This window comes from Nestor notabilis, unplaced genomic scaffold (genome assembly GCF_000696875.1).
Source record: "Nestor notabilis isolate BGI_N333 unplaced genomic scaffold, ASM69687v1 scaffold11987, whole genome shotgun sequence".
Classification (NCBI taxonomy): domain Eukaryota; kingdom Metazoa; phylum Chordata; class Aves; order Psittaciformes; family Psittacidae; genus Nestor; species Nestor notabilis.
Window position 1 is genome coordinate 99,640 of NW_009936189.1, and position 24,580 is coordinate 124,219.

Below are 24,580 nucleotides of genomic sequence, written 5' to 3' on the forward strand. Positions count from 1 at the left end.
ATAAAGCAGAGAGTGGAAGTTTTTTGTCAGCTCTGACAGACTTTGCTCCATGACCCTTCTCAACTCTGCTTCCAAATGGTTTTGTCATGTTACTGTTGACAATTCTTCCATGGGATCTAATAGCATCTCTGGTTCAGTGCTAACATTGTGGGATACAAACCAATACTGTAGACATTATTTAGTACAAAATAAGTAAATTGCATTTTCCAGCAATTAAGCAAGTTCAAACTGGCATATTTTAACTGACATCTGCTATTATTTTCATTCCTTTAAAGATATAGTAGAGAGAGGAAGTTTCCATTTTCCCATAAGAGGCAAATTTTGGAAGCCTTTAACACTTCATTAAGAAATCAGCTGTCTGTGACCTCCAGCACTCTGCCAAAATATACTTACGGCAACCTCCCCCTTTTCTCCCACACAGAATCGCATCAGAAACTGTTATTTGATGCCATAAAACAATGTGAATCAGTCTGTTATGTGTTCACTTGATTAAACGGAATGCATTTTATTGCTGCATTTGCATGCTTTTCTTTGAATTCTGGAGTCAAGCAACTAAATCTCTTGGAGGATTAAGCACATTTTAGTGGTGTGTCTGTATAAATTATTGGCAAATTAGCAGAATATTGTCTCAGCTTTGACAGTGCTTGCTGGGGTGGGGAATGTGAAAAGAATGTATTCTATCTTGGTACTGGTTATGTTGGTTGATGTTCTTAGTACATACCATGATTAAGAGTCTAGGTTTTGGGGAAAATTAAGTGTCTTAGAGCCACAATGGGAAGGTACCGAGTAGCTTCAAGGATCTGTCATCTTTATTCAAAGAAAGGATTTGACTATTTGCTCTTAAAAAGAGGGTGCTGGGGTTCCTTATTAGTAAAGGGGAGAGTTCACAGGTTTTGGTTTATCTGTCCTACCAGAGCCAGTAGTACCCATAAAATTGAGATACTTGATTATAATTAGACAAGATAGCAGTAGATGTTGCCACTTAGGAGCCAGTGGTTGTGGGCTCATCTCCAGCAGTGGGCAACACAAATGCTTCAATGTAAGAGTAAAAGCAGTTACAATTGGAGCTGACACACCAATGAGGATGACGTTTCTTCCTAAGCAAGGAATGGTGCTGGTTGATCCACATCATGAAGCAATGAGGCCTTAAATAGCTATTCTAGGTAATGTAAGAGGGAATGACAACCTCAAGAGAAGTTCTGCTTATCTTTTTCCACAGTAGATTTTGGTTTGGATTTCAAATTTCACTCTAGACTTAAAAAAGAAACACCTCTCCTCCAAAAAGAAAAATTCCAAACCCAAAGCTAGTTTACTTCAGATTGACCTGCAGTGATTTTTTGTCTTATTTTTCTGCTCAGCCAGTAAGTAAAAAGTGATCAGTTTTTCACAAACCTTTCTTCACTCCTGATTTGTATCAGAGAGCTTTGGTACTCTAAGTTACAGCTTCTGAATGAAAAGCTAAACTTCCCTACAGCCTCCATTAAGGCACTATAGAAGCTGGGTTACACCTTGTTCTCATCCCATCATTTCCCCCTGCTCACTGCATGCAGGGCTCAGGGCAGTGTAATGACTTGTCGTCCTCACAGACAAGGTACCTGGGTACCCTCCACCATACAAGGAGCTGTGACAGAACCCATTGTGCTTTGAGGTGAATTAGTCAAATCTTTATACACGGTGGGAGCAATAAGAGACCAAAAGAGATTTCTACTCTAAAGCCAAGTTTTACACAAATAGGAACAGAACCTGTTTTAACTAGAGGAACTAAAATGATGATGTGAGACAACAGCAAAATATACATACCAGTATGGTGTGCAAAGCCTCTGCCAGAGTTTGACATTTTTGGGTTTTGTTTTGTTATGTTTTGAAAACGGATTACTTGAGCCATCAGGAAATACCAGATAATGTGCATCCCTGGGCATCCAATGGAAAGAAGTGAAAAGCTTTCAAGACAAAACCAAGTAATGTATGAGAATGTTGGGACCATTCAGTTGGGCTGGAACTCCAGAGCTCCATGTGGTTTTTATTGTTGAGAGGGGTTTTTTTTTGTTTTCATATAAAAAACACATGCAAGTGGCTTTCAAACCACCCAAGTGTTCATAACACCTGCTCAGACACAGGTGTCGGGTCATTTTCTTGATAGTGCTATTGAATTCAATGAAAACCCCAGGACAGTAATAGCCTCACCTGCTATAAATTAGCTTGAATGGTGCCAATTTATATTTTAGTGTTGGAATTCATCTGACACAATGCCTTTATTTTCAGTGCAAACTTTGTGATCTGAGCAAGCTGCACTAGCCTTAATTTGGACAGATTCATCTCAGCCTAAAGGAGCAGTCTGAGATCAGCCAGAGAAATTATGCCTACTTCTCTCCAGTGAGTACAAAGGGAGAAGGGGTTGACATTCTCATATGTAGCTATTTCTACTGTAGACAATGAATGTTAGGTGAGGTGGATTTGACCCTGATTGTTGCTTTCCATAAAAATTGAGAAGAAATTCTCATAGCCTTAGGCATTTTTAAGAGCTCCATAAAGATAATGTGGATTATGCAGGGACATCAGCATTATGGTCAGCTATTCTGACCTCTTGCCGTACAGTGAACAGCCTCTTAATCCACAAAAAAGCACACCAAATTCAAATGACTGTAGCTGCCCAATTTGAGATGCTTTAAGGGGTCTTGATCTAGAAAGCAAGACTCCCAACCTGTCAAAACTTGACCCTCGTGCCGTGCACCGAGGTGGGAACGAAGCCTGAAACATGCGGCACTCCAGAGGTTGCGGAGAGAGAGAAAGAAGCAGAGCTTTGCATGTAGTATGGGCTAAGCAATCTCTATTTTGGGGACAATCACAGGGATTTCTGCACTATACAGCTCCATGATGCAGATGCTCAAATGGCTGCCTGTGTAGCCAGTCACAGAAGCGTTGACATCAAGAGATCTTTGCTGGTGGACCTATGGGTGTCCAGAAAAATCAGACATCTACCTGTGAGTGGGAATTTTAAGAACCTGTACCTTTAGTTTTGCATTCAAAGTCACAGCTACTTCCTTTGCCAGTTCAGCTCTAAGGACTTGCACCCTTCCAGAAACATGTAGAAACATCTGCAAGTGTAGGAGAACTGGGCTCCAGAGAACCTATATATCCAACAGTACATCTATCTGTAGTGTCTGCCTTTCAAGCCCCGGTGGTGTTGCCTTTGAAGTCAATGAGAATTTTGCTATTGACCTCAGCTGGAAAGAGATCAACAGGAACAAGCCCTTAGGTAAATATGCCCAGAAACATTAATCATAGGTGTGTTTGTTTCCTTAATGACTTTCTGGACCCAGCAGAGGGGAGGATTTCAGATTGTTTCAATCGAGTGAGGGTGGCTGTAAGAGTGCAGTTACAAAAGCTGGACTTTAAAGGTATTTTGCAGTTGTCTAAGTAGCTGCTATGAGTGTCTTGAATTGTTTGGTTTGAATGCAAAGGTCACCTCAGAGATGTGTGTAAATGTCTCCTGGGTTTCTTTTTCTTTTGGCTTTTTTTAGTCTCTGTTTCTGCAATGCTCCAATTACCTTTCACAGCACAGTTGATGCAGACAAACTGAACCAGGTTTGTTTTGGCTGGAGGTATAAAACAGTCTCAGCTAATTTTCTGACAGATTTTTTTTCCATCACTTTGCTAACCTAATCTAAAATTTCTTTGGTTTTTATATGATACCAATCTATTGTGTGCATGACAGCGTAAAGTCATGACGAATGAGTGAAACAGAGATCAAAAACTTTTTGCGAATCTCTCACTGAGATGCTATTAGACATTTTCACTTCTGAAAATTACCCCACATTTTAATAACAAAACGAGTACTTGGAGATGCTTTAATAATGTGAATTTCTTTTAAGGAGAGGGAAATTTTACTTGACCCTGACTAAGCATTCATTGTAAGAACATATTATGTGATATGGATTTAGTAACACGGGCACGGACCATACACAGACACGTGCGTGCCCACACTAGTACTGCAGAAGTTTTATCCTTTTTTCCTATCCTGGAGTGTAGAGGAAAGTAATAACCTTGAGGGAGGAAGAAACAAAAATGAAACCATGCTGAAAAACTTTTATCTTTTTATTATTGGTGCCTTTACATTAATACTGCTGTTTTGTGCTGAGAAAACCAATCTGTTACACGTAAGGTAACTGTAATATACAACATAGAAATGCAGTCTAAGTTAATTACAACAAGGAGCTACAAAAAAATTTCGTAGGAAAGAAGTCACCTAACATTGCAACTGTGCTTGCAACAAATCACTCCCTTACTGCAGGACTATGCACATTGTGAACCATGGTTATTTACACGTCCCTTACAACCGTTAACAACAGAAAGGCTAAAATCAGTCTAAAAAGTTCCAGAACATCACTATATACTGTACAATCCTCAAAAATAATTTATTACACTGTTTCTAAAAAAAGGTACTAGTTTTGTTTTGATTTCTTCTGTTTTCTGGTGTTTTCCAAAGTGCACAACATGTGCAAAATTTTGCCTAACAGTCTAAAAACTCAAGAACTGAACCGCAAGTCACAATCACAGAGATGAAGTGGTGGAGTCTAGAACTTCCCTTCCATTGCAGACGGTCGGCACGTACATACTAGCAGATGCTGAAAGAGAAAGAGGGGAAAATCAACTAACTTCAGGGCAGCAAAGAATTTACAAGACATAGGGTAAGAATTTATGTTGATCTGGACCATCTCACCCAATTTAATCAAGATGCCCACTGAAAAGTCACTGTACATGGCAGTGTCAGCAGTGGAGCTGATGGAGGTACAAGGCAGTTCAGATCAGAGTCTGAAGCATCTTCTGGAGGAACCTTATTTCTCTTTGCTGACCATTGAGAGCCTTTGGGGTGACTAAACTTCTCCAGTAAGTGTCTGAATAGAATATATGAATTTTCTTTTGGTGATACTACACCGCTGGGTCTCACTTTACAGCACTTTGCATGGTAGTGTGAATTAATATAGCTAGATTGGTGCTGAGATATCCCTGTAGAACAAAGGGAACCTTTGGATTTTTTGTGTTTTATTAGCAACGAATGCTAAGGTCTGATCCTTTGAGCTTTTATATAACTTCAGTGGACATTCCTGAAATAAAATATATGCATTTATAAACCCAGGACAGGATCCACCTCTGCATATTAGGACTGTGTGTTAATCTAATTTGTAATTTAAAAAGCAAGAATTATAAGTACATGTTAGATGAAGAAAGTTTTGAGTAACTGGCTTTGAAAACAAGTTATTTCTCACCTAATCCCAGAATATTTTCTGGCCATAAAACCCTACCATTTCTAGGATGTCTGGACCAGGATTCAGTACGCATCCAGAGGCAAGGCACAGATTCTGGTGTCCTTGTCTGCATTACCTAATATTCTATACAACAGGTTTTCATGGCTTCAGTGATACAACTGAATCTGAGTATCAGAATCTGTTCCTAAATCTATTTGTATTTTGACTGAAGGATGTATTACCATATTGCTAGAGGCTTGTGGACTTTAAATTAAAAGCAAGCTGGTTTATCCATCTTTGTTAAAATTATCCACTAGGCATCAAGAATGTATTTTCAGATACTCTGTGACATCTCTGCTCATGGCACCATAAAGCTGTTTTTTGAAAGATACATTAGGTTAATGATAACAGTGACCCAGAGAAATGTGATGCCTTCATCAAAGAAAACAGCCAGCAAGCAGTGACTTAGTAAACTCAATCATCCAGTGTAAAAAGCAATTTATGCAGCTGACAAGGGCATGCTCAATCTTCCAAAACTGGCTACACTCTCAGTTGCAGACTGGCTCTTTATAGATGCTCAGCGTCATTTTTAGAACAAAGCATTCTTTCTTCAAATCAGCAACTATTTCTAATTCTTTCATTGACTGAATAAATATTTAATGGAAAACAGAACTGCTTTAACAAAAGAAATTTAGAGGCACCTCTTGGACTAACCTACTGCTCAGAGGTCAGGACATATTCCGGATGACAGAAGAGCTAAGAATGAGCCCCTGCTCTGTATTGGGTAGATAAAGATTGATCTTTCACAACCTGGATATGTGTTGTGAGTCACATACCTGAAAGCAGTCCTTGTAGGTAAAAGGTCACGGGGCATCATGTCTATGATTTTGTGAAATTGAACTATCAAGTCTTGTATTCAGTTTTTAATTGGCTATAAAATGGCAGCACATTGACATGAAATTTTTGTTACTGTTGATAGTTTGATTTCTACTTATCGCTGACAAATAGAAAAATCAGTGCTGCTTGAGAGACCTGATTCAAATCCTTGTTCTGCTGCAGTGTGACTACAGGCAAAAGCATTTTGTTTCTGTGAACATCAGTCACCCACTCAGAAAGTTTTTAGCTTCAGGGTTTTTTTGAAGCTCAACGCATTGAAAAGCATGAACAGCTCAAATACTGCCATAACTGGGTCAGGAGGATATTCAAGTTGGACAGAGAAGTATGGTAATAGGGGAGGAATGAGTGGCCTTGACTTTTGAGTTCCCAGGCTTCCTTCACAGCACGTACCCCTCTTGTAGCTCAGAGAGGCAGTTAACTCTGCTGTGTGGAGTAAAACGTTCACACTGAGTATCCAGCGCTCTCTGAGACAGTACAAAAGATTGTGCTTTTCCTTATAGACCTCAGCAGTGTTAATTGCTGGCCCTGCAGGGTTCTGAGTTTCACAACGTGCCTAATAGTAGCAGCCAGGGGGGTTCCTGAAATACTGCTGTGTCTGCTAGAGATACTTCATGTCCATTTTGCCTTGTGTTGAGACCAAGGACAAATGTGTGACGTGACCAGAAATCTTGATTTGGCTGGAATTCCTGCTTCTGATCTCTTTCCTGGCTATCCCTCATTTTGCTTAGATAATACAAGGCAAAGAACTAGAGGCAAAATGCAAGAGCCCATCACTGCTTAGGGCACCTTGCATCATGCCTACATATTCAGGAACAGGCAGATTCAAACTCACTGTGTGCCACCTCCTCTACTTATGCTCACAGCCCAACAACTGTGAATTAATCATGTGTAAAAGCCATATATCAGGGCTAGTTTGGAGCAAGGGCTGGGAAAATAAATTTTGAGAGAGAAAATTTACCATTCTGGCTATAACAGAAGATTCTGCTTTTTTTCTGACCCCTGGAGGAGCTCAAATCTGTGTGCGGCTCTCCATGTGGACATAACTTGGATGAATGACATCTTTTGGGAGTAAAACTCAGCCTGAATCATGTATGTACTTAAATCAGTACTGAACTCTCTGGGAAGCTTTATGAGTGCTGACCTTCTACCTTATGGAAATACCTCTGCCAAGCCCATAAAACAGGCCACAGGAAAACTGGGGAACATCCCAATGGCGGAAACTTGCAGGCGAAGCAGAACTTACGCAGCATTCACAGCTAAACATGAATTTTAGGATTCAAATGAATGTGTATGGATGTATACATTTCAAAACATGTCATATACCCAGGTACACGTATATTCTGCCTCTCTTCAACTTAAATCTGTATTCCTTTGTAGTCTAGACTTCAGCTGTCAAAATGATCAAAGCTCAGTGCCCCTAAACCATTTCCTCACTTAGTAGTCACCTCACTACGTGCTTCTGCAGAGCATGTAGCAAAGAGGAGCTGTATTCAGACTACACGAGGTGCTCAATTTAGCTCTCATGAGCACTACCACACTGCAGCTTCTATGGTTGACCATTGAGTCAGGCCCTCCCTAACCACTGCTCAGTTTAAGGATGTAGTTGTGATACACATTTAGAGCTAATGCTTAACCCAAAAGCATCATGAGTGTCACTTACCTTTTCTCATAGTGTTTGACCAGTTTTCACTGTTCAAGGAATTGTGTTAAAAACTGCCTGTGAGTCATTTGCTGTTCAGGAACCCACTATGCTCATGGCATTAATGACTGTTGGAATGAAGAGGTGATGACAGCCCTGAGATGGAATGGAGGTGGGAATACATGGAGATAAGAAACATGCTGACCATTCAAGCAAATTGAGTACTCCTGTCTTCTAAAGCTCTGATAGTGAACAAGAACTACCTTTTTGGATGTCGCTGTTACCAGAATGCCCTGAAGGTAATTTTGATCACTTTCATATTAAGCAGTTTCTGACTGATGAAAACATCATTGAGATTGAAATAAAAACAGGCTGACAGCCCCAAGACTGATGAGAGGAATATTTTAGGTATGGATTAGAATCAATTTGGGTGGCAACCTGTTTTGGAGGCTTGTAAATGACTAAACAGTTAAAAAAAAAGTATTTAAATTAATTTACAAATAGATGGAATGGACTAAGGAAAAATTTTCCTTCTTAAAAACATTGTGGCTCTGACAGACAGGACTAGTAACTCAGTGTTATTTTCCCAAATAAACATCCTAAATGGCAACTATCGGGCTTTTTCCATTATAAGTGGTGGACTTATTAGTCCTACTTCCAGGTCTATGTCTTGCCATGGTCCAGAAAGACCAAGATGAACAGCCCTTATTCAGCTAGGTGCAAGCAGTAAAAGACTGCAGCCACATTTCTGTCTGGGTTTTTATGCTTTACTTAATGTCTTTAAAGCTATTCATAACCTGAAAAAGCAGTCTTTCAATGTAAAAACATGCACGGAGGATGTCTTTCAGTTAGATGCATGCATGCACACGCACATGCTTTATCCAGCCACTATAATAAAAAACCCCTAATTCCAAAATACAATCCTGTATAAAAGTATCTGTGATTAAAAATTATTTCTGACTGAGATTGTTCAATATTATAAGAGAACATAAACACTTGAAAAGACCACTTGTACAAAATTCATATGGGACGAAAATAATCTCTTGGGATTTACCGTTTTGTCAAGGGACCAGACTTCTAAAGGCTATTGGGAATCCATTGGTCTTTCGGGAGTTCTCAGCACTCTGGGCACTTAGTGCCATCTCGTCTCTCTTGGTTTAAGTTTTCCAAAATATCAAGGAGATTTTGGTTTGTGGTGCCAGGGCTGGATGCTGTCCTAACTGGTGAAATAGAGGACATGTAGAGACACATAGCTGCTCTCTTGTTAAGGGACCCTAGGCATTCACACACAATACGGTTTGGAGTGGGAGAGCCAGAGATAGCTGTGATACCTCCTAATCCCTGCCAATGTGGTACACAGCAGGGTCCCAAATTCCTTCCACGTTCTGTCTGAAATCTGAAGTGCCAAAGGTTTCTAGCCAATTTTAAAATGTAGGTTTTGACACTCAAAAACCTAAGGCGAGGTTAGTGTGAACTTGCTGGCAAACTTTGTTCTGCGTCCCCCTTTTTCTCTGTTTCTTAGTCCTTGCTTCATTATAGGTGAAGTGTGCTTTTTCAATTAGCTTTCCGGGTCAGACATGCTGTCCACAGAGCTCTGTGAACAAGGTGTTGTGTGCTCCCATCCTTGACTAGTTAAGCTTGACAAGGAAAAAGAACAACAAACATACAGGTGACCTATTTCTTTTTTTTTTATCTAGAAAAGTCTCTGAGCAACGCACCCAGAAGAGGTGTAACAAAACAAACCCACAGATGTAGATCTGCTTGGGATGAAGAGACTGAAGACGAAGGAAAGGAGAGAGTCAGAGCAGATGAGCTATTCTTGCAACAGGGCACTGATTGCTTCTCATGGCTGTGGCACTTAAAAAGGGTATTGCTCACATTCTGCATACAGATACAGCTTATGACATCCCTTATATGCATTTGCTGCAGGCTTGGAGCCTTTTCTTCCAATGCGGGTGATAAGAGCCATTGAGAGCATGCTGCATTGTGGCCCAGGTCCTGCCAGGGTGTCATTTTGACAGGAATGCTCCAGGGCAATCTGTTCCTGTCTCTTCTGTGAGTGACAGCCTGCTTTGTGCAGGCTGGAGTCAGAGCCCACTGAATGCTTCTTGTTGACTTCAATGAGCTTCAGGGCAGGCTCTGAGCTGATTCCCATGGGAGGGAGATGGGTTTTTCTCTCCAGACACAAACGTAGTGGTGCTTTCACAAGGTACATAGTTCAACCTATAAAGGTCTTTTTGTTACTTGTAATAAACCCACCTTGTCTTTATCCATACTCACCACAACCTCACATCCTTATATAAAGGTTACTTACACTGTGAGTAAGTGGTCCCGGTCCCACTGACACTGAACCTGTTGAGGTGGAGTCTGTGAGTGACCACGTTCTTCTGGGGCTGGAAGAGGATGATGTGGACCTTGGGCGCAAACAAGCAGCCCAGCACAACAAAGCCGCTCAGACTCACAGAGATGCACATGGTGGTGGTTTGCACCTAGGAGAGAGTGGGCACAAAGCGCTGTGTTTCAGTATGGAAAGCTCTGAAATGCAGCATATTAGAAGCATTATCATACAATAGCAGGAACAACAGTCCTGGGGGTTTGCACTGGGACAGCTGGGTCTGAACATCTGGCTCATCCTTATCTTCCGCAATCCTAGGATCAGATGAGTGGGGTGCATGGTGCTGATGGTGCTCATGTCTCTGCATGGCAATGCGAGATTGACTGAGTGTGTTCTCCCTCATTAAGGTACAGAAAGGATCATTCTGCTCTCTTTCTCTCATGTCTCATGTCCTTGATTTCTAAATTCGTCAGGAAATCCTCTGTAGCACCTATCTGAGCAAAGATATTCTGGTTGCAGTGGAAATCAGCTTGCACATACAGTGTTTTATGTGGGTTTACATTAGATGCCTTATGTAGAGCATCTGTTTGGAAAAAAAGTTTAGTCTCCAGCCTCAACCCTTATCAGAGAACTTGAACAATTATTTACAGGAATATAGGTGTAATTTAGAATAAATGTAAGAGCTGGTGACATTTGTCAGACTGGATCTGAAAGATGCCCTGAATTTGAACATACGTTTTTTGGGCTTAGAAATGAATCTTTGGTAAAGCTACAGGACTTTCAGAGTAGTTGCCCTGGGGCATTTGTTAGTAACTTTGCTGGCACTATCATTCTTCCTTTTTGTTCAATGGTACAATTAGGTGCCACTTTACTGCCTCATTTTCAATTTATATTCTTTTCTTCCAAGCAGATTCCTTAATTAAGATGTTGAATTAAGCTGCTTTTAAACTCTACAGCTTGATGTGAATGATTATACATCCACGGCTCATTTTTCGTTAGTTACAATCCTGCAGTCCTTGGAGACTTGCCTTCTTCCATGGGAATGCTTCTCCCATCTCATCAGAAATAATAGTGCAAAATGAAAAATACAGTAGGAAATGAACTTTCTTGGTTTATGTATATAGTGAGCACCAAGTGCTTTGTCAGCAGTGAGTATAGTTAATGTGGTCATTTATATCACTCTTCACCCAAGGTAGATGTGACAAGCACTACGAAATGGTACTCAGGTCTCACAGGGTGGGTGAACATGGAAAACCCTACAGGGAAAGCACGAGAAAGGAACACCTTATGTTTGCAGCTGCATGTTCTCCATCACTCCTCTGCATTTTGCCCACAGGGCTCTGCAGCAGCCTGTGGTAGGTATTGAACTGGGCACTCTACAGATAAAACAAGACTGAGAGTTTTCTTATGAATAAAGAAGGTAGTAGTTTCTAGGTAGGTTCTCTTCACCAGCAAAGCCTTTCTCCCCACCCTGCTCTGCTGTGGTGTGTGTTGCATGGAGCAGCTCAGCTGTGCTGATATAATTATACACTCAATCAGTTAAATGATTTGGGTTAAAAATAGCCCCATCCCACAGGGTTCCTTTTAACCCAGGTCACTTCAGTGGTTCAATGTGTGACCCGGCCTTACTGACACACTGACTTAAGCTTTTGCCTAAGGTGATCAGATTGAAAATTCCCTTAAACATGCTAGATACTGGGGCTGCTGTGAATTCGTGTTATGCATGCTTATTTAATTATATCAAGTTCCACTGTATCTTTGATTCTGAAACCAGTGTGAATCTCTGCATAAAAATCAATGGCATCAGAGAGACCTAACTTTCCAGGAGCTCTCCTTTTTTTGACATGCAGCTAGCAGAGACAGCCACCAAACACAGCAGATTGCAGAGCAATTTCTGGCCTCTACGCTGGGCTCTTGCAGACCTTCTGGGATCACTGGAGGACTCTTGGGAACACTACAAGGAACATTAGGGTGCCTTACTACTGCTGGGAGAGGATTGCTGCAGGAGGCTGTGAGTTTTAGCAACCTCTTCCAGCTCCTCAAGCTGTGCTTGACTAGTTCGGAGCTGTTGTTTGAGCTGACTCTTGGTTAGGTAAGGTTGGCCAGTCTTGTTGCAGGCAGTGGGGAAGAGCCTGCTGTAGGTGCTGGGCATCTAACAGTTCAGCTGCGTGAAGAAATGTGTACAGAAGAGGGTTATAAACTTTGCTGAAGGCTGTGTTTGTGTGCAGAGCAAGGGGGATGTCACAGGGCATGGTCCCCAGTGCCCACGGGCTCAACTATCCCTGTTATATCAGAATTATCAGACTAAACTCCTGAGGGAAGATGCAGCTCTGCATCTCTGGGGCTGAGGGGGACTGGAGGACTTGTTTTTGCAGATGTGGTAGATTTCTGCTGCCAAGTTAAGGAGCTATGGGAAGAGGTTAGAAGATTCTGAAGCATCAGACATGACAAGAAAAAGGCAGAATGGATCTTCTCTGACACTTGGTAGGTACAAGAGCCTGTACAAGAGAAGAACTAGGCAACCTATGTTTGTTGAGCTTGGAAATGGAGACTTCCATGGTGACGAAGGCTGGAAGTCTGTGACTTGTGGCAGCAGGCAGATGGCTCCCACTCTACTTACAGAGCTGCAATTACAGCATAGGTCAGTACCCTGGTACTGCACACAGAGTGCAATTCCCTCCCAGGAGAGCGAGCTGGGCTCTGTGTGAGAGAGCAGAGCAGTGAAAGGAGCTCTAGCCATCAATGGGTCTTGAGCCAGCTGTTATATTATGGGTCAGGATTAGCGGGCAGACCAAAGTGCACAACACTGTAGTGGGTGTCTGCTGTAGACCATATGATCGGGAAGAAATAGAAGAGGAATTTTCCAGACAACTGGAAGAAGTCTCATGTTTGCAGGCCCTGGTCTTCTCCGGGCAGTTCAACCACCCTGATATCTACTGGAGGGACAACATAACACAACAGAGGTGATGCAGGAGGTTTTTGGAGCATAGTGAGGTCAACTTGCTAAAATAGGGGATTGGGGAACTGATGAAGTGCCCTGGTTTTGGCTGGGATAGAGTTATTTTTCTTCATAGTAGCTGCTATGGTTCTGCTTTTTGGATTTAATGTGAGAACAATGTTGATAGCACACTGATGTTTTAGTTGTTGCTTACACTAAGTCAAGGACTTTTCTCATGCCCTGCCAGTGAGGATGCTGGGGGTGCACAAGAAGTTGGAAAGTGACACAGCCAGAACAGCTGACCCAGACTGGCCAGAGGGATATTCCACACCATGTAGTGTCATTCCCAGTATATAAACTGGGGAGATTTGGCTGGGGAGGGGGCCGATTGCTCCTTGGGAACTGGCTGGGCATCAGTCAGTGTGTGGTGAGCAATTGCATTGTGCATCACTTGTGTTTTTCTTGAGTTTTGTGTCTCTCTCTCTTTTTTGTTATCTCCCTTTTCATCATAATTACTACTGTATTTTACTTTATTTCAATTATTAAACTGTTCTTATCTCAGGATAAGCTTTGACATTTTTCTGGTTGTCCTCCCCATCCCAGTGGGGGGAGTGATCAAGCAGCTGTGTGGTACTTCGATGCCAGCTGGGGTTAATCTCTTATAACAGATTTGGGTTTGCATGCTCTGGTCAGATCTGTAACCATCTCAACCTTTTGTGCCCCATGTTGGGTGACACAACGGACTGTTGTGGTTTAACCCCAGCCAGTCTTGAAGATCCCACTCAGGAGATAAGGCTCAAAATGCTGCTTAAGCAGTCAAGTCATGTTCCTCATGAACATTAGTGTCTATGCTGTCCACTCAGGTGACTGTCTGCATTGATATTACCCTCCATGTCCATCTTCCTCATTACTTTGGGTGTCCAGAGCTGTTCCCCAGTGGCTTCCTTAAACTTTTCCTTCGTTAGCTTCAACCCATTACTCACCATTCTAACTTCTCCTGAGACTGAATAATCCCTTTCTCTCTTTTTGTTGCCTTGAAATTATTTATAGTCTGTGATCACGTCTCCCTGGGTTTACTCTTGTCTAGACTAAATATATTTAGCTCTTTTACTGTCACTTTGTGTGTCTTACTGCGTCGTTTGTTACCTGTCCTTGTTTTCTGCAGGTTCTCAGTACCTTTCCTAAGCTGACAAAAACAGTAGTAAACATACTGTTCCAGGGTCATCACACCAAAAGTATGTTAAGAGGCACTATTAGCTCCACAGTTTTACATGCTACTTGATGTACACACTACTGGTAATAATACCACCCTAAACTAATCTGCCTTTCTTCTGGGAGGAAAGTTGAATTAATTCACTTCAAACTATTATAAGGACCAAGTCCAGCAGTGACTTCTCACTAGATAATAACTGTGAGATTTCCAGTGGAGCAGATCTGAATCTTTCTCTGAGACAATTTCCTTCTGTCAAAAAATATGATTTTTTTAACTTGAAGATCTGCAACATTATGTGACAATTTAAACAATGGAATGTTTTTTTAAGTTTGTTGCTGTCCTGGGTTCAGCCCCCTACAGGGTGGAGATAGAATATAAATTTCTATATTGGAGCATAACATTTGTTGGATTTTTATTTTTTTAACAACCCTGTTTAATAGGAAATTCTGAAATTATTTTTTATTTGGAAGAAAATATCATGTTTGAATGGCAGATCCTTTTGCAGAAGGAGACTAGTTAGTTCAGCTTTTAATTTAAGGCCCACTTCTACCAAATAACTCATTATGATTCATTCTAACTCATGGTCTACTAGTTTTTCCTGTTAGGACCATGACTTCATATACTGATGCATCAATACAAATACTTAATCCATACTCTACACCTCTATCACAATCAGACTGACAGCACTAACCCCTTCCATCTCTAACTGTACATGATCAGTTTGAAATGAGACCATCTTAGAAGTAAGCTAAAATTTGGTAATATCCTTAGGTGGACGTTAACTTGGCTTGTTTGCAAGGGATCCAGGAGAAAAAAGAAACAAAAGAAGCTTTTAGCAAATGCCAACACAATCCCCTTAAGTGCTGCACAAGATTTATGGAAACAGAGATCCAAAGACTTACTCTGTAGTCACTGGATGTCACATAAAATATGGGGAGAAAGGCCAGCCAAATGATGCACGTTGTGTACATTGTGAAACCGATAAACTTGGCTTCGTTGAAGTTCTCTGGACATTTCCGTGTTTTGAAGGCATATACCGTGCATAAGACTACGAGGATCACGTCATATGTTAAGGAGATTAACATACTGGAATCTTTGACATTGCATTTCAATATGACAGTCTCTCTCTTCTCAGGCAGAGTGTACCGCCTGGTGCCAGGGGCCTCCAAGATAAGCCACACGGACACCACCACAATCTGTACCAAAATGAGACTCAGGCAGATGAAGACCTGAGAGCTGGGGCTGATGAACTTAGGCCTTTGGGCACCGTTCTTTACACCATCAAATATTCTGGCTATGCAGTTCGTTTTTGTCAGAAGGGCAGAGTAGCAGACAGCAAAGGAACTTCCTAGCCCCAAACGACGTAGGGTGCAGATAGCTGGAGAAGGCTTGGCTATGAAGAAGAAAGTCATGCTGTAAGACAGGAAGACCCCAAAGAGCAATATGTAGCACAGTTCACGGCCAGAGGCTTTGACCAGGGGGGTATTGTTGTGCTTGATGAACACTGCAATGACCATAAAAGTACAAATAAAACCCAGGCATGCAATTGTCACAGGACCTATTGCCCAAGCATCTTCCCACTTGATGTAGTCTTCTGGTAGGTCATAACAGCCAGTCAGGTCAGCTGTGGGCCATTTTCCAGGCCCACAGTCTGCACAAGTGAATTCATCAGCCAGGTACTCATAGATTTCACAGGGAATACAAATCCAGCAGCAGACATCTCCTGGTTGCATATTCTTCATCTCATTTGGAGCACAGGGATCACTGCACTGGGAGACAGGGACAGAGCTCCTGGACCAATGGATATTGTCCACCTCAAGCGACAAAGTTTCTGCCCAGTGACCAACCTTCACATAGGAGTACCTGCCTCCAGTGTACTGGAAATTGAACACGTTGTATCGTCCTAGCCCATCTCCATAGGCATCAAATTTGACCATACTGTCCGCAGCATTAGGAGGGTTGAATGGAGCTGTGGAAAACAAATAAATAAAAAGAAATAGAGAACATTGTTATCAAAGCTGTAGATGACATTTTTCATCCCTTTGTCAGGCACTGACACCTGACAGCTTAGAGAATCCAATTCAAGTGCCAACAGGTAAGTAGAGAGGTCTGTATCTGTCTCATTTATGAATTTGGAAGAAGAAAAAAACCCTCAGATAATAGAACTCCACTTTACTGCATGAGATGTATTTGTAGGTGTTAGATTACCCATGTTCTTACTTTTTTTTGCTCTGGATGCAGATAAATTCTCCAGTTATCCCCCTGCCCCAGTATGAACAACTACCACCTTTCACATTTTCCGTTGAAAGGAAGAGGTTTGCTTCTAACTGAGGCCCAACAGTTTTTGGTGAAATTCAGCTGTCACAATGTAAGGAAATTTAAATGGTCAGATCAATGAATAGCAGTTTTGAGGCCAACAGCTGAATAGAGGATTCATTCTAAGAATGGCGGAGAACTATGAAATCCTCAACAGTTTCTCACTATACCTTTTTCACTTCTCCCTGTGTTGTTGGAAGGTTTGAATCCCTTCTAGTTTGCTTCTATTTTACCACTTTGTGATACTTCTTGTTTGGTCTGAGGTTCCCAGCATGTGCTGCTTTGGTCCTATATCTTGTTTGGGGAATAGATGAAAAAAACACGACCAGTATCTGTGACCTTCTAAAAAATCAATATTGCAGCACTTCCAACTGGTAAAGTCTGGAGAGCTGTTGTTTTTTTCAACCCCCCTTCAGCTGAGGCTTGTTCAGGGAATGAAGAAATATTAAAAATGTAGGAGGAAATTGCATTTACCATGCGATTTATTGGTCACTTGCTGCAGCATCAAAGGTGAACAGCTTTATAGACAGGAAGCAAAAGGGGGTTTTTTTTGCCATTGATGAGCAATAAAGGTGATTTCATTCCCCAGTGTCTTTGGTCACAAAAATGGTTCCCCTGTCACTGCCAGAATAAAAAAAAACTGTGCCCATGATGTGCTTGAGCATGAGCAGTATAGTATAAGGATGTAATATCTTCCACCACTTCAACCTCCAGATCCTTTGGATTTCTTGCAGTAGATTTATTCAGCTTCTATAAAACACTAAGGGCAAATACTTCCACCTTTATTCCTGCAGTGGCACCTTATTTTGCAGTACTCCCACTAAGGTCAGTATAAGAGACTGGTTTTTAGCACAGGAGCTCCAGGTGCTGAGCTTGGAGTACATTTCTTTCCTAACTTTCTTCTTATCTTAGGTCAATGTTGAAAGGTGCTTTACACCCACCTATAGTCTCTTCTGGGTTTAAGCCAGGATGTCGCCTATTCTTATCCCTACCCTCTCCCGTACTTTAGCACTTCTCCTTTGTCAACCACAGTGATGGACAGCTTTGGTTTGCAGGATTACATACTCGGTCTGGGTAATCCAGGAAAGTGTAAGAGGACTTTTTTCTCTTGTTCTTCACTGTTGACATCTAGTTGTACCTCTGTGAAGCCCCACAAGACCTCTGAGTGCACAAAAATTAAGAGCAGCATAAACCCCCCCAAAACGACCATTCCTTCTGGAAATAACATGCTCTATATTAAACAAGTGGATAAATTCAAAATACAGGTCGACAAGAAGAATATTAAGCAGCTTCTCTCTCCATCCTCCTCCTCATGCACAGGCATGCAAGCTCTCTTATCCAGGAGCATCATTAAAATGAAATCATAGTGCAGCACTTAACAGCTCTTCAATAATGCGTCATTGCCTGTGTCTTATTTCATTATTCATAACACTTATACAGATTGTAGAAGCTGTTAACACAGCAGCCCAGTTTTAAGAGCCAATTTATTCACTTCAGTGCTATACAGGCCAGCTCCTGAGGTGTGCTGAGAGCATGTGACTTCTGGCACCAACAGATCTGCAGGTAAGCAAGACAAACTACAGACTGGTTGCATGGCTTATCTACTGTCAAGTGCATAGCTTCAAGTGCATGACTACCCTGGTGCAAGTTATGTGAGGGTCAGGAAACCAGCACTTCTCAGGAAAGACTTCTTCGTGTGTGGCATGTTCAGCAGCTTCTCAGTTCTGATACAGTACTTATGATTTAAATAGAGCAAAGCATTTGCCTTGGACTTTGCATGCAGATGCAGAAAGCAAAGTAGGTAATCTCATATATAGTTAGCTTGAAGCTAACTATATGTTGCCTTATATTAAGCTGTTCCCACTCTACACATGTGAAGAAAAGATTTTTGTAGGACAATATGTTTGAAGTCAACCACAGATTATAGCTTGAAACATTCATTTTTAGTGTCTGCTGACAAAGGAAAATAAATCACAGTCCTTCAGATGGAAAGAATGAAATCATTTAACAAAACAATGATGTATTAAATTATAGTGTAGTGAGCCAAAGCCTACTAATGAGCCCACTGGGTGGTAGCAATTACTATGGCCACTGATTACATACAAAATCACTAAGGAATTTTAACTGATGTTTATCAACATATTCTAGGTCCCGTAGAACCACTTCCAAAAAGTCATATTTTCATAAAATATGATGTATTAATAAGATGTTTATAGGCAAGAATGTAGTGTCATAATAAAAACGATTTTATGTTTTAGAGTAATAGGCGATTTTCCCAGAGATGATGTCAGGCCATGTCATAGGATACTGAGAATTCTGTCCCTTGGGAGATAGAATCATAGAATCATAGAATGGTTTGGGTTGGAAAAGACCTTAAGATCATCTATTTCCACCCCTGCTGCCACAGGCAGGGACACCTTCCACTAGAGCAGGTTGCTCCAAGCCCCTGTGTCCAACCTGGCCTTGAACACTGCCAGGGATGGGGCAGCCACAGCTTCTCTGGGCACCCTGTGCCAGCGCCTCAGCACCCTCACAGGGAAGAGCTTCTGCCTTATATTTAACCTGAATCTCCCAGTTTCAGTTTGAACCCATCACCCGTTGTCCTATTGCTACAGTCACCAATGAAGAGTATCTCTGTGGCATCCTTTTAGTCCCCCTTCAGATACTGAAAGGCTGCTGTGAGATCACACAGCTTCTCTTCTCCAGGTTGAACAACCCAAACTTTCTCAGCCTGTCTCCATATGGGAGGTGCTCCAGCCTCTGATCATCCTCATGGCCTCCTCTGGACTTGCTCCAACAGCTCCATGTCCTTTTTGTGTTGAGGACACCAGAACTGCACACAAATCTCCGAGTGGGGTCTCTCAAGATCAGAGTAGAGGGGCAGGATCACCTCCTTTGACCTTCTGCTCATGCTTTTTTTGATGCAGCTCAGGACATGTTTGTCTTTCTGGGCTGTGAGCGCACACTGCTGGGTCATGTTCTGCTTATCATTGACCAACACCAGAATGAGGGACATAGGTCTACCCATGCTAAAAACTGAGCGGTAAAACAAACTTTGTCTTCTTTGAGCAACATCTTTGAATCTACTCCACTGCTTGCACTTAATGAAATAAATTATCCTTATCCAAAGAAGTTATCCAAGAGATATTCTATACAACAAGTTATCAAGGAAAAGAAAGCATAATTAAAAATGACTTAAAGCTAAATCATTGGTGCTTTGTGCTCCAGCTTGCAGCAGCTCAGCAATGGAGATGCAACAGCAATGACATTTATGAGAACAGGAGAGACACTCAGCTATACAGCAGAAGACAAACCTATGGAGCTATGGTGCAGGCAGCCCACCTCTGTCAGCTCACTGGAGAAATCCTATTGGAGGAGAGGATGCCATTGTGTAAGTAGAGGACAAACTCCTCCAGCTTCAGATAAGAGAGGAATGAATATAGATTTACGACTGCTTTAATAGCAGATATGGATAAGAACATAAAATAACATCAGAGCTTTTATATAGTGAATTATGTAATTTTGTTTCCATCTTCCTACCGTGGGATCATCTTTGCAAGTATGTGCTTTTGTGCTGCTGGAAACAGATGAGTTGCTTTCATTTGGAAATCTTTCTTACTTTTTGTGTCGGTGATGCACAGGTCTTGGTGACATGAAATAAACCAGAATGTTCTTATTTTCTTACTTGGCAAAATTTTTCTTATTGAGCAAAAACATCATTTTAAGAATGCTTCTGATTCCACACATTGGCTCAGCTGGTTGAAAAATACACCAGGATTTTTTAACCAGGGATGTGTAGATGAGGAAAACAAAGTACTTCTCATCCTAATTAGGCACTGGGAAACTTTTGTCACTGAGCAGCCTAGAAAAATATGCACATCATCTTAACTGGCTTGGAATTAGAACAAGTTTTGTTTGCCAGCAACATCTTTGGGCCAGGAAGGATATTTTGCATACAGAGTCTTGCATGTGTCTGGCACAGAGCTGAGTGCATAGATGTTGTCTTATAGAAGATAACATCAGTAACACTTCCAGGTAGGACTGATGACAGGTATGCCTCCATCTGAGAACATCCTTCACGTCCAATAAAACACTCATTTATTCTTTGCTTGCAGAGTGTATTCTTTCAACACAAGGTACAGATCAGAGGCACAGCTCACTAGCTAGGAGGCAATTCATTAATAACAAGGCTTGATGAAAGCTCTGCAGTTTTTCAGCTCGGCAGTTTGCAAAGCTGTGGGATTTCATGTGGTTCAGAAAGAAATTCAAAAAGGACTATTGTGTGCACCAAAGACAGCTTCTTCAACAGCTTGTTGGCCCCAAAGACTTCCAGCCAATAGACTATGAGGTGATCATGATTAAAAAGAAATGCAAATGTGGAGAGGGAACACGCTGGAGTTTCTGAAAAGTTGAGCAAAATCTCCTTAGTCTCACTAGATGGTGCTGCAAAAACTCTACACTTCTGATTTAAGACTGAAAAACAAGGTATTTGTTTATGTAACTGAAAAAATACAGGGATTTTTATGCCCCCTACTCCTTCCTGTTACACATCCTGGGCAACATCTCTTTAAAGCACTGTAAGGAAGAGCCTTGATGATAATAATATAAAAGTATACGGTATGTTTGTCCAGTGGGCTCATCTGCGTGTATGATGCCTTATCTTGAACAGTATCACAAAGGACACTGAGAATGCATGTACATTTTCATTTTCTTTTATTTTTAGCTAGATATGGTTTGTTGAGGTCAAAGTGACTTATACCTGCTTGGCTGAACATTCAGACCAAGTAATGGAGACCTGATGCACCCACTTACGATTCTATCTCAGGATAAGAGCTATTTTCACACCTGGTAGGCAGAAGGGATGTTGAATTTGACAATTTAAAAGTTAGAACAGGGAAAGCTCAGTGTGAGGTGTCACTAGATTGTACCTCTCCACAATTAATAAATAATGAACAGGCTTAAAATACCAGTTTTCACAGAGACAAGTACTCACTTTTAACCTCTGCACCACCATTTCAGTATGTGTTTGGGTCAGGGAGGTTGGATCTAGATAGTTTTAAGACCCTTTCCAACCCTAACTATTCTATGATTCTATGATTCTATATGCAGGGTTGCTTCTTTTCCTTCAAGAAAACAGTGAGACTGATTAGTCTTCTACAAATGTAATTTTCCTATCATCTGTCTCTACAGATTTTCCTTTCAGCTCGATGATTTCTCTCTCAGGTTAGGAAGTTGCTTGCTGTAGGAAATATTCACACATGCCATAGACCATAACAGTGATCAGAGACAGAAATGTTTCCCCAGGCCTTGTTGCATAGATCTGTCATGTGGGTACCTGCATATGAGTCAGTTATTCCTGGCTTCTGTTGTAACAAAAGTGAATGGGTATATCTAGGGTTCACCTTAGAGTTGGTATTAGGATAGCTCAGCTGAACTGTACCTGTGTTTTTTCTGCTGACCATAATGAGAGTAACTAGCTAAAATACACCTACAGTTTATGTATCTGAAGAAAAGTGAGATGAATATCACCAATATTTGGAACAGAAAGGCTCACAGCTGGAGTGCTAAGTGTTAGCAACTTGTACAAGCTCTCTGCAACGTGTCTCTTACAAGCTGTCTGCACAGGCTGCTGTGGCTGCTGCAGAGGCTATCAGAGAGAACAGTCCAGGAGAAAAGTAATGTGAATGCTGGCAAAATAAACTAGGAAGAGTCTGAAAGTTTATAAGAATTCATTGAGCTTGGTCATTATGCTCAGCCTGGCTGAGCACAGAACTCCCCAGTTACCTGTCCTTGGAAAATCTTGCCTTAAGCATCATGTTCTACAGTTTCAGGTGTGTGTTGTCCTCTTGCTTGTGTGGCTCTTGGGCATATGTGTGGCCTTTAGGACTTAGGAGAATGAATCAGATGCTAAGTTACAAACCTTCATCAAGGAAATTATGAAAACACTCTTCTTGTTTTAACAAAATATAAGGAATTAAAGAGGAAATTTCTGATTTTTTAAAGGATTTGGATTTTGAGACATGGAAGGCAGAAAACACAGAAATGTTTTGCAGTCATATTTCTTCTCAAGAATACAAGACATATCCCTTTAAATTAAGAAAATTTCTTGAATTTTTTTTTTTGGTTAAGGTTGCATTAGTTCAGTTTTAAAATAAATCAAACTTTAATGAAAAAACATCCAAGGTGCTTTTCTTTTTTTAAGAAGTCTGTTGGGTTGATAATTGAAATGAATGATTTGTGAGGTTCCAACAGAGCAATGCCTTTCAATTGATACCATTCTTTTAATTTAAGATTATCCACTTTAGGAAACAGCTGGCACAAGAGGCAAAACACATGCAAGGAAATTTATACTAGCAATCAACTTGCAATTACAAAAGAAATTAAACCATGACTTTAAACTGCCTAACTCCTCCCTCAGGCCAACTAGTTACTTTATAAACAGAAGCAAAGGGAACCCCTTCCCATTATGAAGAATTATGGCCACTGTTAGGGTGACAGCACAAAAGCTTGGGAGCAGGAACTGCACCTTCTGATCTGGTCTTTGGTATCTCTCGAAATATTTTGGTCTGAAGCAAACATGAGTTGGCTGGTGACTTATCTGTCAGTTGGTGGACATTATCATTGCTTTCAGAGCTGGAGGTTTTGGTTGGGACTTTCTGCTAGTCCTGGGGTTATTTCCTGTGTCCAATTTGGACTTCTAGGTGAGGGACATTTATTTAACCTCAGCGCTGGTAAGTGGTGCCATGCTGTACCACTCTCTTCTCAATACATCCAGGCTGCAGATGAGAGAGGTTGAAGCTGTGCTTTAATTTTGCTAAAATTCATTTTTGGGCTAAGAATAGGGTTTGGTTATGCCACATGGACATGAATCTTTCTGGTTTGGAGGCAGCATTCCTCAATGTGTTAATTCCACCCTGAGACTGCATATGGTGGCTAATGGCTAAGGAAGTGTTGAATACGTAATAATATTTTTTGTCCTTCTTCATCAGCCTGAAGGAAATACGAGTAGATTCAGTTATTAAGATATTAAAGGAAATTGGTTAAAACATTCTCTCATCTGTGGGGACTTGAGGATTAGAGAAGTGTTTCCAGACAGTGCTCTGAATAATTTAGATAGATAGTTTGTCCTTAGAGATCAGAACCAAATGAACCATGAAACAGACCCTTTGGCTGTTATTTCCAAATAGACTTGATATGAAGACACTCCCAGATCAGGTGGGCTGACATAGATTTAATTATTTATAATGCAATACTATTATTTAGTACTAGTAATACATAGCTGTGATTCAAGAAATTTCAAGCCCATAAAACAGGCAGTACTTTTTATTAGACTAGTCTATGGATAGAAGACGTTCACAAGCTTTCAGGCATAAGGTCACTTCATTAGGTCATCAGGAAAATATTGCTTAATAAATATGACCTTCGATTATTCTGAAGGAACAGCTCTGCTTAGAGTTCAGTTTTTCAGGTTTTTATTTCCTCCTGGAAACACAATTTCACTTTGCAAACAGCCTCATTACTATCCATTTGCAGAGTAACTGCTGAGACTTTCTTGTTCTCTGCTTTAAAAGTACAGTTTAGGAACATGAGGTCTGATCAAGATGCAAGGCAAGATATGGTAGAAAGATTTTATGCCAAAAGCCTCTCTGTTTTTTCCAGATACGTGGGCAGTCTAACAAAGGTATTGCCTCTTCCTAACACTGTTACAACTCTGTGCTATTATTTTCATTAAGAAGCTACTGAAAACACTCAGCAATCACTCTACAAATTGCTAATAATGAGGTAATTTTCAAACTGAATTTATATTTCAGTAGGAAAATAAAACCGTAAGTAGTGAATTCTAAGGAAAGCATCTTCTTGAAATAACTGAAGCTCAAATGTATTGAACATTTTGTGGGGAAAATAGGAGTTGTAGGATGTTTCAGAGCTGGATTAAAGAAACAATCCTATGGTGAAACCTTTATGCTCAGACATATTATGCAGCTTAGTTATAGTA

General features: G+C 41.0%; 1 protein-coding gene across 1 annotated transcript in view; it reads right to left on the bottom strand.

Annotated features, from left to right (window-relative positions):
* Nucleotides 1-4,074: 4,074 nt before the first annotated feature.
* GRM3 (glutamate receptor, metabotropic 3) overlaps nucleotides 4,075-24,580 on the bottom strand; it is a 46,282-nt gene continuing 25,776 nt past the window's right edge. Inside the window, exons 3-5 of the mRNA XM_010018216.1 lie at nucleotides 15,171-16,237; nucleotides 10,097-10,271; nucleotides 4,075-4,625 (exon numbers count right to left, since the gene is read on the bottom strand). Coding sequence (XP_010016518.1) covers nucleotides 4,552-4,625; nucleotides 10,097-10,271; nucleotides 15,171-16,237 — 1,316 coding nt within the window. The 3' untranslated portion in view covers nucleotides 4,075-4,551. The remainder of the gene's footprint in view (nucleotides 4,626-10,096; nucleotides 10,272-15,170; nucleotides 16,238-24,580) is intronic.